Here is a 21,240-nt window from a genome sequence, read left to right on the forward strand (position 1 = left end):
GCTGCAGCAACGCGGTAGCTAGCGTTCTGATTGGCCGACAAGCATCACCGCTCTCGGCCGCCATTGGATGGTTAGGAAGCTTGGACACGTCCGGCGCACTGATTGGTCGATCGGTTCGGTAGGGAGTTTGACGGAGATGTCGTGGTGGCTGGTTTTGTCGGCTGTAGGCGGAGTGGCACCTCCGGGCCGGGTCAGGTGAGTTACGCGGAGCCGAGTGCGGAGGGGTGACGTTGGCTACGGGCCTCTGGGCACCGAGGGCTCCAGGGGCGGCGGCGGCCGGGCTCTGAGCTCGAGGGGCCGCCGGCAAGTCCTGCTTGGCGGGGCGTCGACGCGGGGAGGTTGGGAGACCATCGAGGGGGACCTGGCAGGCAGCGGGGCCGGTGGAGGCCTTGGGGGCGGCGTGGGGTCTGACGCTTCGCCCTTTCCTCCGCCCTCTTTCAGGCAAGGATGAAGGCGCTGATCTTGGTGGGGGGCTATGGCACGCGACTGCGGCCCCTGACCCTCAGCATCCCGAAGCCCCTGGTGGAATTTTGCAACAAGCCTATCCTGCTGCACCAGGTGGAGGCTCTGGTGAAGGTAGGATTGAGCACCAGCCTTCTGTGTTTGGGTGGGTGGGTGAAGGTGAGGCTGCCGTCCGCTTAGAAGAGCGGGCAGTGGGGCGGGGGAGAAGAGAGATCCAGGGGCCTCTTTTTCCTGAAAAGGGCGCTGTGTCTTTTAAGAGCTGCATGGCAGACTGGAATTCAATAGGTGAAGCTTTTGCTGTTGAGTTATTCCATGGGAAAGTCTGCCCGACTTAAAGGTCTTAAGGAGATACTTTATAAGTTCTCCTGCACACATCTGGGATGGCTTCTTGTGCTGTGCCCTCTGCCACGTTTCCTGTGCATTTCTAGGCATCTCTCCATCTCTGTGCTAACTGAAGATAAATTTCTTTGCTTTGCCATACAGATAAATAGGAATGGATGTACATTTTGGATAACTTGTGCTATAGCCGGGGAAAGTAGCTCATACAAATGGATTACAGACTAATGCCTAAGTGATGGGTGGTCTTCTTCCAGATTTAGGAGTGAAATGTGTGAATTCTAACTGCTGCCCGTTTGCTGATTTAGCTTCCTTTTGCTCAGTGAGTTGATGGGGAAAGGATTAGAAATGTTTCTCTGTGTTCCAGTTTTGCATAACCATCCCTTACATCTTCTAAATAATTATGATCTCTGGTCCAGTTGGATGGATATTGCCTCCCTGGGTCTGGACACCTGATCATCTCAGTTGCATGCATAGTTCGAGTGTCTTGGAGTTACTATTCCTCTTCTCTGACAGGCAGGTGTGAACCATGTGATCCTTGCTGTCAGTTATATGTCAGAACTGCTGGAAAAGGAGATGAAAGAACAAGAGCAAAGGGTAAGTTTTGAGTTGATAGTTCTTAGGCTGCTTTCCTGAACCTGATGGTTGGGGGTCCTGTAGATGTGCAGGAGTTGATTGGAACTCTTCATTTGCTATAGCATTTTGTCTTAATGTGGCTGAGGTTCTATGAAAGCTAGTGGCTCAATAGCATTACCTAAACTCATGCTGCTTTCACAGAGCATAGCCTTGTGAATCACTAACTCTAGTGATTATCTTTCAGTGTTCATGAGGTGGGTATTTGATAGTTCACTTTATTCTTGGGGAGTTTTGCAACTGCAAGGAAAGGGGTGCGCTTTGGACTTTGCTGAGTTAGATAGCCTGTATGTGCTAGGGCCGCTATGTGAAACTCAAATTAATAACAGTGCAGTTCATGAGCTTTAATTAGATTACAACTATACAATATATTATAATTTTAACTGAAGCCAACTAAGCACATGTTGTGCAAGTATATCCATAAATGCTGCTCACTTCCTACACTGTAAAAAGCAGGGTGTGACTTTTTCTTGGCACTGTGCCATACCACTTTTCATAGCTTCCTGTAACTGAAGGTTTATGGATTCAGTTTCATTGGCAATACCAGCTACACAAGTGTTGGTTAGAAGCAAGAAAACTTGCCTTCAGTAAAGATCTAGCTAGTGGTACACTCTAACAGCAGCACTCTCTTTTTGTGATTTGATATGATTCACTGGCAGATTACTTTGGCCAGAAACCTATTATTTTCAAATAGATGGACCTATTGTCTATAACTATTGGAAGACAGGGTTGTATTCAAAATAGATGCACTAGCTCAAGGATTAGTACTAATGCATTGGACCCCACTACCATGCACTGTGCTGTCCTCAGATCTGTTCCAGAGGGTTTCAGAACATATTTAGAGAGTGTTGGGGGGGGGACATTGTACAAGCAGATAGTACAAGCAGAATTTTTTTCTGCTGACGGAATGTATTCTTTGTGCTTCGCCAAATACAACCTATACTTTTAATGCACATCTTATTTCAGACATTCCAGCATAAAAAGCTTAGCACCCTCTCCATTGTTACATTGGGACCAGATTCAACTGATTTGCTAGTGGAAGTGCAACGGGGCTTCCCCCCTTTGCCCTGTGTGCCCCCATGCCTTCCCCAAATATGCTCCCGCAGGTTGGGAGAACCCACTGAAGAGCACGGGGGGAGGAGGAGATGGGAGATCATGCTGTTTGCAAAGCGTATATGCTTGCGCTGACAAAATGATCAAATTAGTGTAACACTGAATTCTACCCACTGACTGCATTCTTTTTATTTTGGGGCTTCAAGGGTGCAATTGTGCCTATTGGCTTGAATCCTAAGACAAGACAGCTTCAGAAAGTTCATGGAAGGAAGATTTCCCATTTTCTATCTACACCCACAGCCACCTGTGCTTCTCCAATAGCTTCTCTGAAGGAATGGGGTCCCCAATTGTGGGACAAAGTGCAGGTGACTTTGGGAGGAGTAGTAGTTATGAAACCTTCATTCCATGAACTTTCTGAAGTTACCTTAGGATTCAAGCCAAATTTAGGGCAGTTATCAGCCATCCTCCACCCCACATTGCTCTAGGGAGGTTTTCAGGGGGAGGAGGGAACAGGAAACTTTCATTTTGTGAACTTCCTCAATTTAACTTATCTGAGGATCTAAGCCACTGATTCTAACCTCCTGTTTAGTTATTTCATCTTAATTCATGCTGTTCATCTGTCGCTTCATTAGAATAAGTACCCCCACAAAGCCAGGGAGCTTGCAATCTGTAGGTCACCATAAATTCATCATTGAATAATATTGATATGGTTGTCTAGTTCTATTAGAGAGGATTTATGAAAATATGATGACTAAGGGAAGGGTATTTAACCAGGTCACTGGCACACATATTCCGTTGGTGGTGCACATCTTCTAATTCTGTTTTCCAAATTCTACTTTGTTTCCTAGCTGGGCATTCACATTTCCCTGTCGCATGAGAAGGAACCACTGGGCACAGGTAACTGAAGCAGCCACTTTCTTGTGGAGAAGTGAGGTTATAGGGGCAGTAAATGTGGGATCAGAATCAAAACTTGTGGCAACCTGGAGTGTCCTGGCTATATGCAGGTGGAGGATTGGGTACTACTTATTCTAATCAGGAGCTATATAGGATGGAACTTTCTAAAGCAGGTTGAGCAGTGCATGCTGGCTGTTGTTGCTGAAGGGCACATGAATAGGTGAATATTGATGGCTCTGGTTTCCTCCACAGCTGGACCCCTGGCACTAGCACGGGAGCTGTTGACTGAGAACGCAGAGCCTTTTTTTGTGCTCAACAGTGATGTGATCTGCGATTTCCCCTTCAAAGACATGGTGCACTTCCACAGGCATCATGGAAAAGAGGGCACCATTGTGGTAAGTACCTGAGGGGCACCCACTCCATGCTTGCAGTGCTCTGTTGCTGGAGCGGCCCTCCAGAGGTTGCTGGATTCAGCTCCCATCAGCATGAGCAATAGTCAGGGATAATGACAACTGTAGTCTGCCAACATCTCTGGGAAGCCAAAAGATAGACCCCTTGCTCTTCTGCTTGGAATTTCCCGTGGATCCTTGGACCACCTAGTTTCTGTTGGTTGCAGAGCTGCCAGAAAGCTAAGTTTAGCAGGCCAGCTGGAGACATAGGCGGAAAGAGCTCCATCACTTCCACAAACCCTTAATACTTGGCAAAAACTGTAGTTGCAGGAACAAAGAAGAATCATAGGATTGTAGAGTTGGAAAGGATCCCAAGGGACATCTAATCCAACCCTCTGCAACCCACTTAAAAAAACACCAAGCGCCTCCTGTGGGTGTTATAAATGCCTCCCCTTGTTTACATGCACAGGAGCACGCTTATTAGTTCATAAACAAAGAAGAATTAGGGTGTGTGTTCTTATTTTAGGGATGAACTGCACACCCATATTTTTCTCTAATGCAAAAACAGAAGTGGTTGGAGTAAAGGTCTTCTGTGTCCTATCCTTTATTTTGCTCATGGGATTCTTTTTAAAATAAGAGATCGGGATAGTAAACTAGGCATGGCACTTCAATAGAGCTCTTTCTGTGCCCTCCAAATACCATGGCTGGGTGTGATGCCAACTTTGCCTTGCAGGTGACCAAAGTGGAGGAGCCCTCCAAATACGGCGTCGTGGTGTGTGAGTCAGATACAGGGCGCGTACACCGCTTTGTGGAGAAACCCCAAGTTTTTGTTTCCAACAAGATCAACGCTGGCATGTACATCTTAAACCCAAGCGTGCTACAGCGGATCGAGGTATGAGGCAGGAAGGGTGGAACAGGGATCTTGCACAGGGCAGACTGGCTGGGGTGTTTGGGGTTGTGGTTTTAGTTGGGCACCTCATCCTTTCATGCCAGTGAGATTAAGGATGATGATGTCCGTGGGAACAGTACATCTCTAGTCTTTACAACATAAATGGCCAACTGGTAGTACTCTTGCCTTCCCTTAGCTGCGGCCTACCTCGATTGAGAAGGAGATATTCCCAGTGATGGCAGAACAAGGACAACTCTATGCCATGGAACTGCAGGGTAAGGACACATGGAAGGATTTGGAATGGTACTTTGATCCTAAGGGGCTCTCACAGTTGTAGGCAGTGATTTGAGGAGAGGGCATATTAGACAATTAGATGTTAAGTCACTGAGGACCTGGAACTGGAGTTGAGAAGTAAAAATAAGATCAAGATGTGGAAGATACCACATAACATTGAAGGGTCCTGTAGGGCAATGTTTGAATGAAATGCAGTGGTGCCTCAGGTTACATACGCTTCAGGTTACAGACTCTGCTAACCCAGAAATAGTGCTTCAGATTAAGAACATTGCTTCAGGATGAGAACAGAAATTGTGCTCCGGCGGCGTGGCAGCAGCAGGGGCCCCATTAGCTAAAGTGGTGCTTCAGGTTAAGAACAGTTTCATGTTAAGAACGGACCTCCGGAACAAATTAAGTACTTAACCCGAGGTACCACTGTAATGTAATGCGGTTTCACTGCACATCTTGCTATATGCTGCCTTCGGGGAGGAAGGCTGGTATAAGGTCCATCAGTGGAGACAGGTGTCTTATTAATGCAGCTTTGTCATCACAGGATTCTGGATGGACATTGGGCAGCCCAAAGACTTTCTGACCGGCATGTGCATGTATCTGCAATATCTACGGCTGAAACATCCCGAGAGGCTGCACTCAGGACCGGGTTTCATGGGGAACGTATTAGTGGTAATTCTATTCTTGTATTTCTTTGGAGCGAGGGTGGGCAGCACTTCATTAAAGGCTGATCTAAAACTGGTAGTATATTGAGCAAGGCAACAGCAGCTCTTGATATTACATGTACCATCTTGTGGACTAGAGCTGTGAAGGAATGTTGTTCTCTCCCATCTAGTTTCCTCTGAGGAGGAGGAAGCTACTTCCCAGACCAGAGCTGTGGAAGCTGCTCAAGAAAAACCAATTTACTTTCATGCACAATTTCCCCCCTCCACTTCAGGACCCAACTGCCAAGATTGGATCGAACTGCAGTATTGGTCCCAATGTCACCATTGGGGCAGGAGTGGTGATAGAGGACGGGGTTCGGATCAAACGTTGCACTGTGCTGAAGGGGTCACGGATCCGATCTCATTCGTGGCTGGAGTCCTGCATTGTTGGCTGGAGCTCCTCTGTAGGCCAGTGGGTGAGTTATGTGACAGAGCAATCCTCATCAGGCAGAGATATACACTGGGGAAAGTGAAGCTGCAGCTCAACTGCTGTAGGTTGAGGGAATGTAAACATTTTCTGCTCTTCTGTGGGGGAAATGTTACCTCTTTGGGCAGGACCAGTAAATGGAGAGAGTTGGAATGCAGGATAATTTTGTTTATGCCTCTCGGTGGCCCCAGTGTGCCTGTTTGCTGGCCTTAACATGCCCTCTTTTTGCCCTGCACACTGAGATAGCTTGTGCCAGGAGAGCTTTACTTCAGCCAGGTGAAGTCACCAGCTTAAGGCCACCTGAGCCACAGGGGTGGGGAGATCAGGTCATATCCTAACTTCTCCCAGCCAGAGTGTCTGGGACTTAAGAATTGCACTGTTGGTCACAGCTGCATCTTAGCAAGACTAACTAGTTCTTTTACTGATGAGTGAGCTGGAGTGCACAGTCCACACAAATGCTACTGTGATGTAGTTTCTTCACATGCCTGCATGTTTGTTCTCTCACTCATGGTGGACTTGTATCTTTGTGGTGGTTGTGTGTTCAAACTCAATACCCTTTTTATTTTGAGAGCTGCTTTTGTAACAGGGAAATTTGTCCTATAAAGTCCCAATTTAATATCTTTCAGTGTTGCTTTGTGCCAGGTATCAAGCTGTCCTTTCCCTATGAGTTGAATTGGTACCAGATTTGGTGGCAATTTGAGTAAGATTTAGGGAAACTCTGCAGGTATAATTATCATGGCACCTCATTCTGGCTTCTCCTGCTTTTAATTAGCAGCCCAGAGCCAGAAAAGCAAGGGCAGAACCTGTTAGAAACTAACTCCTAAGTAGCCATAGGATTGTACCATGCAGGCAAGTAACTGCCTTGTTGTTGTTTAGTCGTTTAGTCGTGTCCGACTCTTCGTGACCCCATGGACCAGAACACGCCAGGCACTCCTGTCTTCCACTGCCTCCCGCAGTTTGGTCAGACTCATGTTCATGGTCAGACTCATGCCTTAGCCTTAAGTAACTGCCTTAGCCTAAGTCTATCTTGTAACGTACTACTTCCCCTCAGCTCAGCATAGAGTTGTCTAACTGTATGTCACGCCCTTCCTCAGGTACGGATGGAGAATGTGTCAGTGCTGGGAGAGGATGTCATTGTGAACGATGAACTGTACCTCAATGGTGCCAACGTGCTGCCTCACAAATCCATTGCTGAGTCTGTACCAGAGCCACGCATCATCATGTAGCTGTCCTGGGCCTTGAGTATTGGACCTGCAGAGAGGGCCCTCCCTGTCTTACCCTCTTACAAGGGGAATCCCCACCCTGTGCCTTGGGAGCGGGGGCTCCTTGTTGACTTTTATGCTGAGAAAATACTAACCTTCTGCTGGAATCCTAGGAGTGTAGTGGGATAAGGAGGTTTGTAAGCTGGCTGGAGTGCTCCTCAGAATCACTGCTTAGCATAAGGCACGATGACCTGGGCCAGCTCCAGGGGTTGTCCAGTGCCACAGGCCATTGAGCTACTACTGGAAAGTAACCCTAAGGTGCAAAGAGGAAGATGCTTGCTTGCGTGGTTCTGCAGTAGGAGTTCAGCTGCTGCAAGAGAACAGTCCCAGGCAGGCCCGGTGAGGAGAAAGAACAGCATGCTGTGCTTTTATTTCAGGATAACACGAGCTGCTCATGTTGCACAAAGGGAAGACAGAATACAATCCTCTTCTTTGGAACTCTACTGCCTTACAGAGACTGATCCTTCTCTCTTCCCTCCATATGGCCAATAATCACTAACTATTACTATTCAAGAACTCTGGACAGGGCTCTGTCAATTAATGGGGACGGGGAATGAAATTATATTGTCATGAAGAATGGGAGCTGTGGTGTGTCATATGTTTTCTTTAACTCCTCTTGGGGAACACCAATGGCAGTTCTGTATGGCAGCTCACTTTTACTGCTGTCTTCCTTGCAGCTATTCCCATCTTGTACTGCTGCTGTGCCAGCCTTTAGAACAGTGCTCCATAAAATGGGGAGAAGAATACACATAGCTCACCGCCTTAAGGAATAATAATTTAATAATATTCCATTGTATGGAAGTTAACACCCCTTCCACTTTGGAGGGTGGTGGGGGAGAGAGACAATCATAGATGCACATAAGTTAAAATTCCTTGCTTCAAGCACAATGCTTGCTGCCCTCCCCGACACTTCTGGTTACAAGTCACACACAGTTAGTAAATTAAAAAACAGCAACCATCCTTGTCTGCTCCTGGATAGTACAGGCAGCCTGGTCACACAGTGAAGGGCTGGTGCCATGGGCACCTTCTGCTGGTGGAAGAGAGCAGTGCAATCAGGTTCACCCCTGCAGTAGCCCATAAAGCTCAACCTAGCTCGTACTTCTCCCAACCAGAATACAATGCATGGGACGAACTCTGGCCCCTGCTATATCTGTTTTTCTTTTCTTGGAGAAGCTTGGGAGTCTATTCAGACTCATTCCTCTGGTTGTGGGCTTCATCTCTGCACTTCTGTTAGTCATGGCATAGTGTGCCTGCTGTTGCATTCACTAAGCTCCCCAGACCAAAAACTGGGCCTTGTGTCTTTGCTATGCGTATCTAGCAGTCCCTACCTGCAAAGGAAAGGAGCTATATGCACAAAGAGCAGAGTCTAATGTTTAAGTGGACAGATGGTACAATCTTTCACTTACCAGCGCATCTGATTGCAGGTGGGAGAATGGCTTGTCAATATCTCCCTCCGTCACCAAAGCATATCAGGTGGCACAGCTGGGTAGGCTGCTGCACGATATGCCCACGTAAATATCTCAACCAACTCTGAGCAACACACACACTTGTCAAAACAGCTGCTAAGCGCTGCAGCAAAAAACACACTTGGCTAGTGGCCAGCTGGGCTCACAGGAGCGATGTTGCCTGTGAGATCAGCTTTTACCCCATCGAGAAAAGCACCACACCAAAGGGGATGTGTCCCAGCTACAGTACGAGACAGGCTTCCTGGGGCAAATGCAGAAAAGGAGCTACAGATTCAGGCTGAGGTAGAAAACCTGAGCATGTTCAGCCCCCTTGTACATGCCCCATGGGAAAAGCCCAGTGCCTGCTGGCTTGGAGTCAATGACAGCAACAGGAAGTGTACCTAAATTCAGGGGGGTTGAAGGATATGATGTGGCCGAGGGGATGCATATGGCAGTGCCTGGCCTGCAAGAAGTGTTATAAATTAAAAAAACACACAACTGAGCTCAGCTGTGCTGAACAGCAGCCGCCTTTGACAGAGGTGCTCTCGAAGCAAGGAGAGTCCATCTTGTGGAGAAGCTGCCTGGGCATGCGGCCCTGCCCTGCAGGGTCCAGGCACTAGGAGGTGGCTGGCTTCATGTAATCATCCACACCCGTGATGGTGGCTTTGCAGAAGAAGCAGTCCTTGTTGTTCATCAGGTGCTGGTTGATGCAGGCTCTAGAAAGACAAGAGCAGGAGGCCTTGGACATTTGTTCACAGCTAGAGGCCGAGCTTTGGCCCAACAATATGTATCTAGTACCTAAAAGTCCTTTGCTGGGTATAAATGAGTGCAAGTGTCCTGTGCATGAAAGATAACGCCCACTTTCCTCTTAAAATCAAATTCTACAGCTTCTCTATAAAACAAATTACACAAATTTGTTTTGGGGGCATGTGCTAAGCCATGGTAATGACTTAGAGGAATGGGAGACACTGAAGTCTTCCCCTGCCCCCAACCAGTTTGAATCCTGATCAGCCTTCCCCATGGCTTCTAAGATTTAAATACAAATGGCACACTTTATCAACCAAACTTCGCAGCCCAAAAGGTTAAAATGCTAGCTTTAAAAAAACACAAATCAGTTGAATCTGCATGCACAGTGCAATCACAGCCTTGCCTATGGGAGAGCTGGCCTAAGTAGCTATTCAGAAGCATCGTGCTGCTGTGTCTTTCCATTAGGGCAACAAGTGAAAAGGAGATTTCAGCTAGGAAGCTTCAGAGAGTTCAAATGGCAAAATTCGTTAATTAAATCCCCAGTTATGGTTTGGAGCACCTTCTAGGATCCCTTCCATCCAACCAGAAAGCAAAAGTAGAGAAAAGCCCACATCCCCCAAGGGATTACTCACTTGCAGGACTTGTGGGAGCATGGCTTGAATACGGCAGATATGGGATGCGCGTAGCAGATGGGGCACAGGTCCTCCTCACTGGTGGGCTGCAAAAGAAGCAACACATCCACTCAGCTTATTGGCAGTTGCCAACACCCAGCCCACATCATGGTGCGATGCAAGGTGTCTCACGGCAGAAGAACAGCAGCTCATTAACATGAAGGTTCTGCACTAGACGCTTGAAACTGAAATGGCTGGTTGGCTTCGTACGCTTCATGCCAGGGCTTACTTAAGATCCATGCTGCAAATCTTAGATCAGAACCACTTGTGTTGCTTTGATCCATGCAGCAACTCTCTAAGAGTGTTGCCAGTGAGGTAGGAGGGGAAATGGTTCCAGGAAGATTCCACTATCAGCTATGAGGGCTCTACTCTCTCGGGAGGGCTACCTGAACTGGAGGGCTACCTCTACCTCCATGGCCAAGGAATGAGGAGAAAACAGGAATTCTAGCCTCCTGTGTCCTGTTCTTCACAGGGCAGTGTCCTAACTTTGATTGCTCCTCCTCATGGCCTGATTAGGCCCCGGGTGTCTAGAGGGGAAGTGTGATAGGTCTGTCTTGCTCTTGGTGCAAAATGTTATAGGAACATGAGCGGATGAACCTCTCTCCCACTGCCACTGGGCTGTGAAGCCCTGGCCTGTGGAGTGAAGCCCACGTTTCCTTGCCAACTATGCTATGTAATCAGGGGAAGGGTGTTTTTAAAAAGTAAGCTATTAATTTTATTTCCTCTTCTTTTAAATGTAACGTCTTTCACTGGAGAGTTCTATAAAAATGCTGATGACCGTAGGGACTGCACTCCTTTGGGTATTATGGGGACTCCTTCTCCCGGATGATGTCATAATGGAAGGGAGGGCCTTGTCTGTCCAAGAGGTGAGGGAATCCCAGTGAGCAGACTGCTGCCACTAGGGGGAGAAAGTGAGATTTTAAAAAAGTTTTGAAAAGGTAACAATATAAATGTACAGTGGTGCCCCGCAAGACGAATGCCTCGCAAGACGGAAAACCCGCTAGACGAAAGGGTTTTCCGTCGCGGAGGCGCTTCGCAAGACGAAGTTCCCTATGGGCTTGCTTCGCAAGACGAAAACGTCTTGCGAGTCTCGCCATTTCCCCCCCGCTTTCCCCCCACTTTTTCAAAGCGGCTAAGCTGTTAATAGCCTTTTAACAGCTTAGCCGCTAAGCCGCTAATAGCGCTAAATCGCTAATAGCGCTAATCAGCTTAGCCGCCAATGGGGTTGCTTCACAAGACGAAAAAACCGCTAGAAGAAAAGAATCGAGGAACGGATTCTTTTCGTCTTGCGAGGCACCACTGTATCTCTTATGAATCTCCCCCTTGGAACACGGACCATGAGCTCTGCCTGTAAAGAAGACTGTTAAGTGCACCTATACATATCCTGCTATCTTTCAATATAATTTTGGGAGAGCTAATAATCTCAGCAGCGGAAGCAGTAGTCAAGAATATACGGGGCTAGTCAACTTCTCTGCACTCGTCTCCCTGTGCAAAGAATGCAGAGAGTTCAGCTTAGCTTGAGGTTCTTAATGAAGGTTTGCTTCCTGTCCCAGGGTTGGCCTAGGCTAAGAGCATGAGTTCCTACTGAACCCAGGGACAGTGTGTTCCCATCCCATCAGCTCTCTCTCCCACCCCCAACCCCACCCTGTCCTCCTGCAGCAGCCTTTATGCAGCTCCAAACTGCAGCTGGAAGATGAGCAGCCACATTAATAATTCAGATCCTACCCCTGGCAGAGATCAGGTTGCTTCCTGGATCACAGCTTCTCTCTGGAGGTCACCCAGACAGAGCAACACACACAGGGGGCTGCTTCAGCAGCCAGAGTCCATCTGGGTAGCTTCTGTGCTGATTAAGCTCCTCCTCCATCTGTGCCCATCCAGTCCAATTTTTTTTCCAACAAAGAAACCCAGTTCTGTGCCTTCAATTTTGCAAATTCATCTTGAATAGCTTATTCTGCTTCCAAGGTTCAGAATTTCAAAAGAAATTGGAATTGTTTGGGCAAAGATTTGGGTTGGGTGGGGGGTAGTGGAGGGAGAATGGAGCTCTCAGACGGTGGAACTCCTTCCCACTGGGATATCTGCTTGGCCGCTGGGTGTTTGCAGATTACAGGTGGTGAAGAACACACAGAACAAGCATATTTCAGTGGTCATAAGTAAGTGCTGTACTCAGCAACCTTGTCAAGTGAGCACATAGCACAGGAATTTTGACTCTCATATTCATTCTATGTTGTACTACTACTGGGCTGGCTAAACCCTGGTTTATGGGCCTGATCTGACCCCTCAGTCAGTTTTTGTCTGACTCCCCACCACCAATTCTGGCAGTGCCAGAAAAAGGGGGAAAATAGTTAAATACAATCGGTATGAGGTAGGTGGGCTTCAGAGCCTTTGATGTTCCCCCTTCCTAGTCATCAGGCAGATCATTTGATGAGCAGAAAGGGGATAATAACCCAATTTCCTCTGTTGATCAGCATGGATCAGCTGGGAAGGGGGGGCTGCGCGGGTCCTGAGTGTGTCATGTATGTGTGCATCAAAGCGGTTATGGTGGGCACCCCCACAACTGGAATGTAAACCTCAGAGCATGGGCCAAGGATGAATGTGACCCTCAGCCCAAAAAAAGAATAGCCACCCCTGCTTAATGAAGTTGAGGATATTATTAGCTTAGTAAGTGTGCATTAGCACCTGTGCATATGTATGCTACGCACCTACCTGTCTCAGATCCTGCTTCCACAGGAAAACACACTGTCCTTACAGATGGCTCAGAACTAGCCCTAACGCAGGGGTGGTTATGAGGGTGATGCCAATATATTGTTGGGCTCCCAATGGTCAGCAATGATGGGAGCTGGAGTCCAGCAGCAGCTGGAGGGCACCACTTTGGCTATTGCTGCCCTACAGCATTAGAGGTCAGCATCAACCTTTGCCATGGAACGTGGACACTTACCCCATATGGTTTTAACATGTCCAAGCCAAACCAGGTACCCAAGAAACAGAGACACCCAGTGTTGCCAAGCAAGGTCAGTATCTGCAAGACCCTGTGAATACTGTGCCTTCGCTTCCCTCAGGCAATGCAGCAAGGGCCAGTGCTTGATCTTTTGCCTCGGTTGAGGTCCTGCGAGGGGTGGTACTATGGAGGGTGCCTTGGGCAAGTGGCCACACACATTTAGTTCATTAGGTGGAAGCTTACCAAGGTGGAGGCTGCAGCCTGCTTGGACTCTTCGCTGAGGTGGCCCAGCATTTGCTCCACCTTGGCCAGCTCTTCCTGGCTGATGTAATCAGTGTCTGCAGAGAAAAAGAGAGATTAATGATAAAGGAAGGACAAATGGCAGCAGAGGGGGCGGCACTCTACCATTACTATGCAGAGCAGGGGGTGTGGGGGGCCTTGCCCCGGATTTCTTTTTTCAGCCCCATCCCACCAATGACTGGTTGGGAGGGATGAAAATGAAGCTGTGGTGGAGGTGTTTGGCCACATGGTGGCAGAGCCCAGCATGAGCTGATCTGTTAACCAAGTGAGGCACAAAGAGGTGAGGCACCTTGTTCTCAGTGTTATCACAGGACAGAGTAAAACGGCTTTGCGCAGTAGTGATCTATGGGGCAGGGACAAGGGTAGAGTTCTCAAAAGCCACCAGATGACAGCATGCATGGAAAGCATTATGCAGGTATAGCTTCCCTGGGCATATTGTGGCCACAACTCTTGCTACAATTAGACAACACAGAGATTTAGAGTGCTGATGAGAAATACTGGTCTATGTTTTAAAATATGCAAGCTTTGAGAGCCCCATAGACCATGTGATCAAAGATGACCAAGTCCTCAAGACGATGCCAAGGAAATGGAGGTTAAATATTGCATCCGGAGTGGCAAGGCATCCATGAAAGGGGTGAAAACTCTTCAGTTGTCACAAGGCAATCAAAGCTTCCTATCTGAGCAACTCATGAGGGGGAACATAGGAGTGATCCTACAAAGATTAAGCAACATTATTGTCAGTGCCATTAAGGGCTCCGGCTATAATATGTGAGAAAGATCTTCTGATGTATGCATGCTCCTGCATACACACCCACACCCACACCCACCCCTCCGCCTCTCTCTCCACCCCTCACATTTCTGATAAGCATGTGTTTGTACTGGGGAAGCCTTCATAAGAAGAGCTCTGCCGGATCAGGCCGATGGCCCATGTAGTCCACCCATGGTGAACTACCAGATGTGAGAAACCCACAAACAAGATCTGAACACAAGAGCACCTCCCCCTCCTGCAGTTTCCAGCAACTGGTATTCAGAAGCATTACTGCCTCTGACCTCTGCCTCTGCCTCTTTGGTTTCCTTAGGCCTCTGGGATTTGACACAGCAAAGCGCCTGCGAGAACTAGCATAGTTTCCCTTACTGGGTAGAGCAGGAAAAAATGGTTGGCAGAGAAGGAACAGGGCAACTTTGGCCATGCCCATACACCCGAGTCTATGAAGCAACCTTCACAAGCGGATCTAATATTTGCAAAGACTGCCTATGGCAGAGAATATCAGCCGCTGGGCGAGCTCAGTATCAGCATAGGTGGTGCTGCTGGCAGATACACAAGTACATGCATTTTTGGAATCAGGCTTTTAGACAGACACTCTCTGATGGGTGGGGTGGGAACATTCCCTCCACAGCCCAGAAATAGGATGGGAACACAAGCACTTTGCTGTAGGGTAAGGGAATTCAGAGCGAGGCAAGAGGGTGCAACAGTAGGGGAGGGGCAGGGGACTCAGCATGCTCCATTCTGGGAAACAATTAACAGTGCCTCTTTAAGATATAATGCACAGTGCATTGCGGAAAACAAAAGAGAATCTGCCTGTGGTGTCCTCTGCAGGCTTCTGCCTTCCCTCTAGCACACGTTTTCACACTATCAGCAGGAAAAGGGAACCTGCAGTTGGCAGGCAGGGAAGTCCCACTTAATAATGACATTAGCGGGAAGGAAAGGACAGTGGTTATAATCCCTGTAGACTCGAATACAGCAGCAACCACCCCAAGGCACAGCCTTGTTCCATGTGAGGCATCCCCCAAGCTTTAGGATTCCCAGTTAACAGTAAACCCAGAGCACTTTTTAATATTACTTTCCTTTTTTTTTTACAGCAGAGGATCATCATCAACCTTCCATAGTACTGTTTCAAATTTTTTCCAAGCACTCAACAGTGAGCATATTTGGACATGGTAGAGTAATTGTCATTACCCTCTTCCATTTCTCTTGGATTTAGCTTTCCTGGGCTCAGCAGAGATTCACAAGGGAAGAAACCAGAGATCATACTTGAGCTAAGATGCGGTTTATCATATTGGCTAAATGGGCTCTCTAAGATGCCTCAGTTCTGTAAAAACCTGGAAGTGTATTGCTTTTTATCAAGGCTGGACTAAGACGTTTTGTTGCCTGAGGTCTGAAGGACAAGATGGCACCCTCCTTCCCATGCCATGTATAAAAGCCAACCAGACTGGCAACTGAATCTTAGTTCAACAGTAACAATGGGACGGGGTCCTCCACTGCACCCAAGGACAGAAGCCTAGCACAGTGGGCGTAGGGCAGATTGCATGGCAAACACACAGGGCCAGTCCTATTATTAGGCAGAGCGCAACAGCCGCCTTAGGCAGCAGAGAAACAACATCCCCAGGCCAGTTCTCCAGTGTCCTTTTGGCAGCTCCCCACCTTGGGAGGACAGAGCTGTATGCACCATGTGGCCTGTCTTGCACCTTCCTAAGTTAGCTTGCTGCCTTCAGGTGCTGAAATATGTTATGCCATCACAAGTGCTGATGCAGCTTGCAGTCCAGTCAACTTCTGTGCATGGAATGGTGAGGGAGGGGAGAGGCCATCATCTAGTCATTTGCCTCAGGCAGCAAATTATCTTGAGCAGGCCCTGTACACAATGGCTCTGCCCTTTAGCACTTTGCTGTTGCTCCCTATCCCACAGTATCTGCCTCACTCTGCCTAATGGTAGGGCTGGCCCTGGTCTGCATGCATTCGCTGCTGGAGAACAAAAACTGGAAATGCCTCCCCCCCACCCCCCGCGCAAGCCTGAGGCAAGGAGGCCTTCAGCCAGGCTTTCATAGAGAGAGTGAGATAAATCACAATGGCCACAATCCAGCAGAGGTTAAAAGAAAGAGAAAGCTTTGCTGCCTGCTGCAGTAATCTTCCACAGTTCTCAATCACTTCAGCAGCTCTGCACCACTACCCCAATCACATAATGCCTTATTTCGTCATCAGCTCAAGATCTCCATGGAACTAACAGTTTCTAGAGGTTGTGTAAATAAAGCCTGCACTATTCCTTAGGGATCACGGTTTCCTCCTTCTCAGCGCTCCAATTGCTTTCCTCTATCTCAGCAAACTTCAAGGGCATGGGCAGAGCCAAGGACAGGAGCTTGGTTCTCTCTCTCTCTCGCTGGACACACATTTCTTTTAAGAGATGGCACGTGGCAGTTTGGTATGCAAATGCATACATAACAGTATGTATTTTTCCGCTATAGAAAATTTTTTTGCTGCCATCCTACCCAGCAAATAGGATTGGATCCTTAAAATGGGCTGTGGGGCAAAGTTGAGTGAAAATAAAATAAGAAAAGATGCAAACTTCTTCTTCTCTGAAAACACACACACACAGTGGGGAGGATGCACAGTGTGGGTACTCTACACAGGCACGACTGGTCCCTCCGGGGAACCGTGAGCAGTGCCATGTGCTGCTCTGCTGTGCCACAGGACAGTAGACCTGAGCAGCTGAAGAATACGCTGCCTCTGTTGCTGGCATTGCTTCTTCTATTGAGGCAGGCCCTTGAGTCAATCCAGCCTCGTATAGTTTACTATTTTAACTGGCAGCAGCTCTAGGGGGTCTTGCGCAAAACTATTTCACATCCCTTTTTAACCTGATCCTTTTACCTGGAAATGTAAGAAGGTGGAACCCGCGACCTCCTTGCATGCAAATCCTGTGCCCTAGCACTCGGCATCCCACAAGTCCACATTGCTCTGTGCTGTTTTTTTACAGCAGATGAATTTTAAAGTGTGGCTTTATTTTTCCATGTGGCTTTATGGAAAAGCAGCTTGGAATATTTCTTAGAAGAGAGGCTAATGAGCTTACATATATGTATACACACTCCCCCCCCCTTTTAAACCTATTCTTTTGTCTGAATTCTTAGCTGATCCTTCTTAGGAAACGTAAGAAGGGCCCTGCTGGATCAGGCCCATGGGCTCATCTAGTTCAGCATCCTATTCTCAGAGTAGGCAACCATATGCCTGTGGAAACAGGATAGAGAAGTTGTTGCTGTTGCTGTTGGAGAGCAGAGGCACAGCAAGAGGAAAACGGAGTTATTCCCATGTTGTTGCCACAGGGCAAATATATTTGGTGGCCTCAAATACACAAAGCATCTGTGAAGAGCAGGGACAGGCAAGGAGGGAGGAGACACACAATAAGGTAGCAAGGACAAGACAGCTGTTTACAGGCTCTGTAGCAGAGATCTCAGTGACCACCTTTTCTACAAAAGGCACCTAGGAGTTACCCAAATGGCAAAGTGGCAGGCAACAAGGAGCCATGTAGTAACAAGTGACTCATGGCGTATGTTAAGCACAGCAAATCAGAGGAGATACTTACAGCTCTGCAGGGAGAAATGTTTCTTGTCAGCAGAAGCTGATGCCATCCCCAGGACTAGAGGCTCCGTGTTCCCCAACAAGTACTGAATAGAACGGAGCTGGAAACAGGGATCTGCCAGCAGCACAGCTGTTGCCCGCTCAGCCCTGGAAAGACAGACAGACATGCTTTATGAAGGCCTTGTCTTGGAGTGGCAGCACACCTCGCTGCTCTCAGCAATCCCTGTGTGACATGGCCATGCTTGTGTTCATGAAAACTGGCCATCTAGGAGTAAAGGACACACTCTCTGGTCTTTAGAGCAATATTGCTTCATTAATATTGTTGTCAGACGTCCTGCCCTGAGGCCATCACAAGCTGCTCCCATTGCTCGCTGGTGGTCTAGCACAGCAATGGATGGTGCAGACCCAATGGCAATGGGAGAGAAAAAGGCAGGAAGTCAGAGAATGGGCCCGTATGGTGCCTCCTAAGGAACAGGGTCTTAGGGTCAGGCTGCTTTATAAAGACATCTGGAACTCCCTCTTGGCCACAGTTGGTGGTCTCAAAGTGTAGGACATCTTGACAGGTCCACCTGACTTAACATTGTATGCATTATTTTCTAGGTTGATGAGGCTTCATAAAATGGGACTGCTTAATTCCAGAGGCTGGTCCCTCAGAAGCTTTTGTATAGACACACAGCACACCTTAATGAGCACCAAATTTTCCAGCCACCTTGGTGTACAAGTTGCACACAATCAGAGGGCAAATGTCTCCAAAAGGCAACAGCATCCTGGCAAATTAAATAGGTCTTGAACAGCAGAAATTGCATTCTTCGTTTGATTGATATTCAACTCAAGAGCAAGAGGCAGCTGTTTAGCAACTAGATTGACTGACATACTGCATTTGCTATGTGCTGCAGCCTGGAAGAACAAGAATGGGTGCAGGCGGGGGGAGGAAATGTCACCATGAATTGTCTTGACTAGGAAGCAGAACCTCCATACATTTTAAGCACCTCTTTCAGCCATTTGTTGGGTCAGGTTCAACAAACAGGTCCTACTAGTGGAAGCCTGAGCAAAGGCTGGTTCTCTTCCCAGCATGCACCCCCCAAATTGCCTTGGGGAGGGGTCAGAAGAACCCCCATAACAGGGGGAGGGGAGAGGGGAGATTGTTCTACCAGAAAAGCAGAAATGCTTGCACTGACAGAATGATCTCCTTATCACCATGTTGAATTCCTCCCACTATCTCTGTTATGAGGGAGATGATTAGGACAACCAGTAAATACCAAATTATGCATATTTATTTTCATGCTGACGCCAGGTTGTCTGTTTGTAAAGAAGCACAGGTGAGAGGAGAGAAAGCGGCTGCCCTGAAGGAGCAAAATACCGTAATTAAAAATGAATTCTCAGGCATTAAAGTTATACTTTATGAAATCCACCATTAAAAAAACCAACCCTCACTCTGAAAAAGGATTTTTATTTATTTATTTAATTTATACACCACCCTTCATCATAGGATCACAGGATGCTTTGCAGCATAAAAACACAATTTAAAAAACAACAACAAAAGAAAGAATAACCCCCCTCACCACATTGGTTATCATCTTGTTGCCATAAACACCTGATCATGTTGAGATCATGTTGCTGCTGTAATGATTCAAGAGAGCTCTTATCTGCACTGACTACTAATTATGAATTTAAAGTAATGACTATGACACCTTATTTACACTGGATCAGCTGTGATGTATTATTTCTCACTAATTAGTTGGGGTTTCTGCTACATTCTTGCAGCCATTTTGACCTACCAAATACATGTAGAATTGCAGCTTAATAATATAATCTTTTATCAAAATGACCATTCACAACTTTTAATTACTTCCTCCTACTCTTTCCATTCAAAGAAGATTAAATATGGTAAGAACTGCCTTAACAGGTGAACACAATAGTTGGATTAAGAAGTCTTACAGACTACTTAAACCCTCAGATTTCATGATGGTACACGAAATGATATGTTCATGATGGAACATATCATTTGCAACAGGAGTTATGTTTCTGCCAGTTTTTTACAAACACACACACACATACACACACACACACTCACAAAGATTAATTTCTTGTGATTAGCTTTTTTTGTTCTTTGTTGGTCTTCTTCTTATTATAGATTTGTATTATCACAATAAGAATTTAATAAAAATTACTTGTTAAAAAGCTCAATTTTTCATGTTCCCTAACTGAAAGCCAACCTTTGTTCATCACAAAGCATTAGAAGATGTGTCTCATTACTATAAGGCTACAATGCTCCCACAATCAGCAAATGAAGCAGTCACAACAAGACAAGCAGGCCAATAGCACAAAGAACTGAAGAGATGAAATTTATGGGAAGTATTATGCAGCCCTGCACAGAACTATTACAACAGCTACCAACCTCATAAGAGTGAAATGTGAGAACATAAAGTGTAATCTCAAAAGATTAAAATCAGAAGGCACAATTGCCCTCCTCACATGTGCCTCCATGTATACACATAAAGGGGGACGGTGCTGTGTTCTCCTAGCCCTGCCCCTGATGTTGCTATACCTCTGACACTTGCACATTGAGTGGCATTCTGCAAAGGCACAGCTATGCATGTACATGGAAAGCCACTTTATGTGAGGACACCTCGACCATGCAGGGGTCCTTGTCATCTCAATTGTCTATTTGCATACAATTGTACAATACCCTTTTCTGGTGCCCCACTCAATGCCTAGATTTCAGATATGCAGCAACAGTACTGGCCCTGCCGTTCTCCTGCCCTCCATATTTAGTGAATGTGTACGGTTCAGTGCTAAGCACATGGCAGCCAGAAGCAGAATGGGCAGTGTTTCCTGGTAATCCAGTATAAACTCTTGGAGCTATTGTGATAATTTGAAAGCATGAACTGCGCTAACACTGTACAGAGAAACACACTGGGCCCTTCCTACCCTCAACATACCAAATAGCGGAATTAAAGCCACATCATTTCCTGAAGACCACTGATTTGAAACAGGGGTTTACGGGACACTGTGCTGATGTACTTTTGGAGTGGTTCACACTCTTGTCTCTCTCACTGCTACTCCCTTGTCTCACTTTCTCTTTATCCACATCTCCCTCTTCCCCCATTTTCTTCCCTCCTTATCCTATGTGGACCTGGGGCTGCTGGTTGCCCAGCCTGCTTTGTGGGTCACTGTTGGACCACATCAGAATACAGGGATTGGTTACAGATACAAAGCAGCACTTTCCGTCCCTGTAAGAAGCAGTTACAGAAAGGTAGCCGTGTTGGTCTGCCATAGTCAAAACAAAAAAATTTTTTTCCTTCCAGTAGCACCTTAAAGACCAACTAAGTTAGTTCTTGGTATGAGCTTTCGTGTGCATGCACACTTCTTCAGATACACTGAAACAGAAGTTGCCAGATCCTTCTATATAGTGAGAAGGTGGGGAGGGGTATTACTCAGAAGGGTGGTGGGAATGGGTGATTGG

At 47.1% G+C, this 21,240-nt stretch overlaps 2 protein-coding genes across 7 annotated transcripts in view; one reads left to right on the top strand and one right to left on the bottom strand.

The window, feature by feature from the left end:
- Nucleotides 1-69: 69 nt before the first annotated feature.
- Nucleotides 70-7,913, top strand: GMPPB (GDP-mannose pyrophosphorylase B). The gene is made up of 10 exons (XM_053377361.1): nt 70-195; nt 442-576; nt 1,315-1,395; nt 3,333-3,381; nt 3,631-3,773; nt 4,501-4,659; nt 4,853-4,931; nt 5,483-5,610; nt 5,876-6,058; nt 7,164-7,913. Exons 2-10 carry the CDS (start codon nt 448-450, stop codon nt 7,293-7,295), a joined length of 1,083 nt encoding a protein of 360 aa, XP_053233336.1. The 5' UTR covers nt 70-195; nt 442-447; the 3' UTR covers nt 7,296-7,913.
- A 180-nt stretch (nt 7,914-8,093) lies between these two features.
- The window catches only part of RNF123 (ring finger protein 123), a 91,741-nt gene continuing 78,594 nt past the window's right edge, over nt 8,094-21,240 (bottom strand). For all 6 annotated transcript variants that reach the window (XM_053377350.1, XM_053377346.1, XM_053377347.1 and 3 more), the window contains 4 exons: nt 17,779-17,921; nt 13,373-13,467; nt 10,156-10,241; nt 8,094-9,492 (listed from right to left, as the gene is read on the bottom strand). In XM_053377350.1, coding sequence (XP_053233325.1) covers nt 9,393-9,492; nt 10,156-10,241; nt 13,373-13,467; nt 17,779-17,921 — 424 coding nt within the window. In that variant the 3' untranslated portion in view covers nt 8,094-9,392. The remainder of the gene's footprint in view (nt 9,493-10,155; nt 10,242-13,372; nt 13,468-17,778; nt 17,922-21,240) is intronic.

The sequence above is a fragment of the Podarcis raffonei genome, chromosome 2 (assembly GCF_027172205.1).
Source record: "Podarcis raffonei isolate rPodRaf1 chromosome 2, rPodRaf1.pri, whole genome shotgun sequence".
Taxonomy (NCBI): Eukaryota; Metazoa; Chordata; class Lepidosauria; order Squamata; family Lacertidae; genus Podarcis; species Podarcis raffonei.

Coding starts and splice junctions, on each gene's coding strand:
- GMPPB (XM_053377361.1), top strand. CDS start 448: ATGAAGGCGCTGATCTTGGTGGGGGGCTATGGCACGCGACTGCGGCCC. Junction 3,774..4,500: donor GAAAAGAGGGCACCATTGTG/GTAAGTACCTGA, acceptor TTTGCCTTGCAG/GTGACCAAAGTGGAGGAGCC. Junction 4,660..4,852: donor GCGTGCTACAGCGGATCGAG/GTATGAGGCAGG, acceptor GCCTTCCCTTAG/CTGCGGCCTACCTCGATTGA.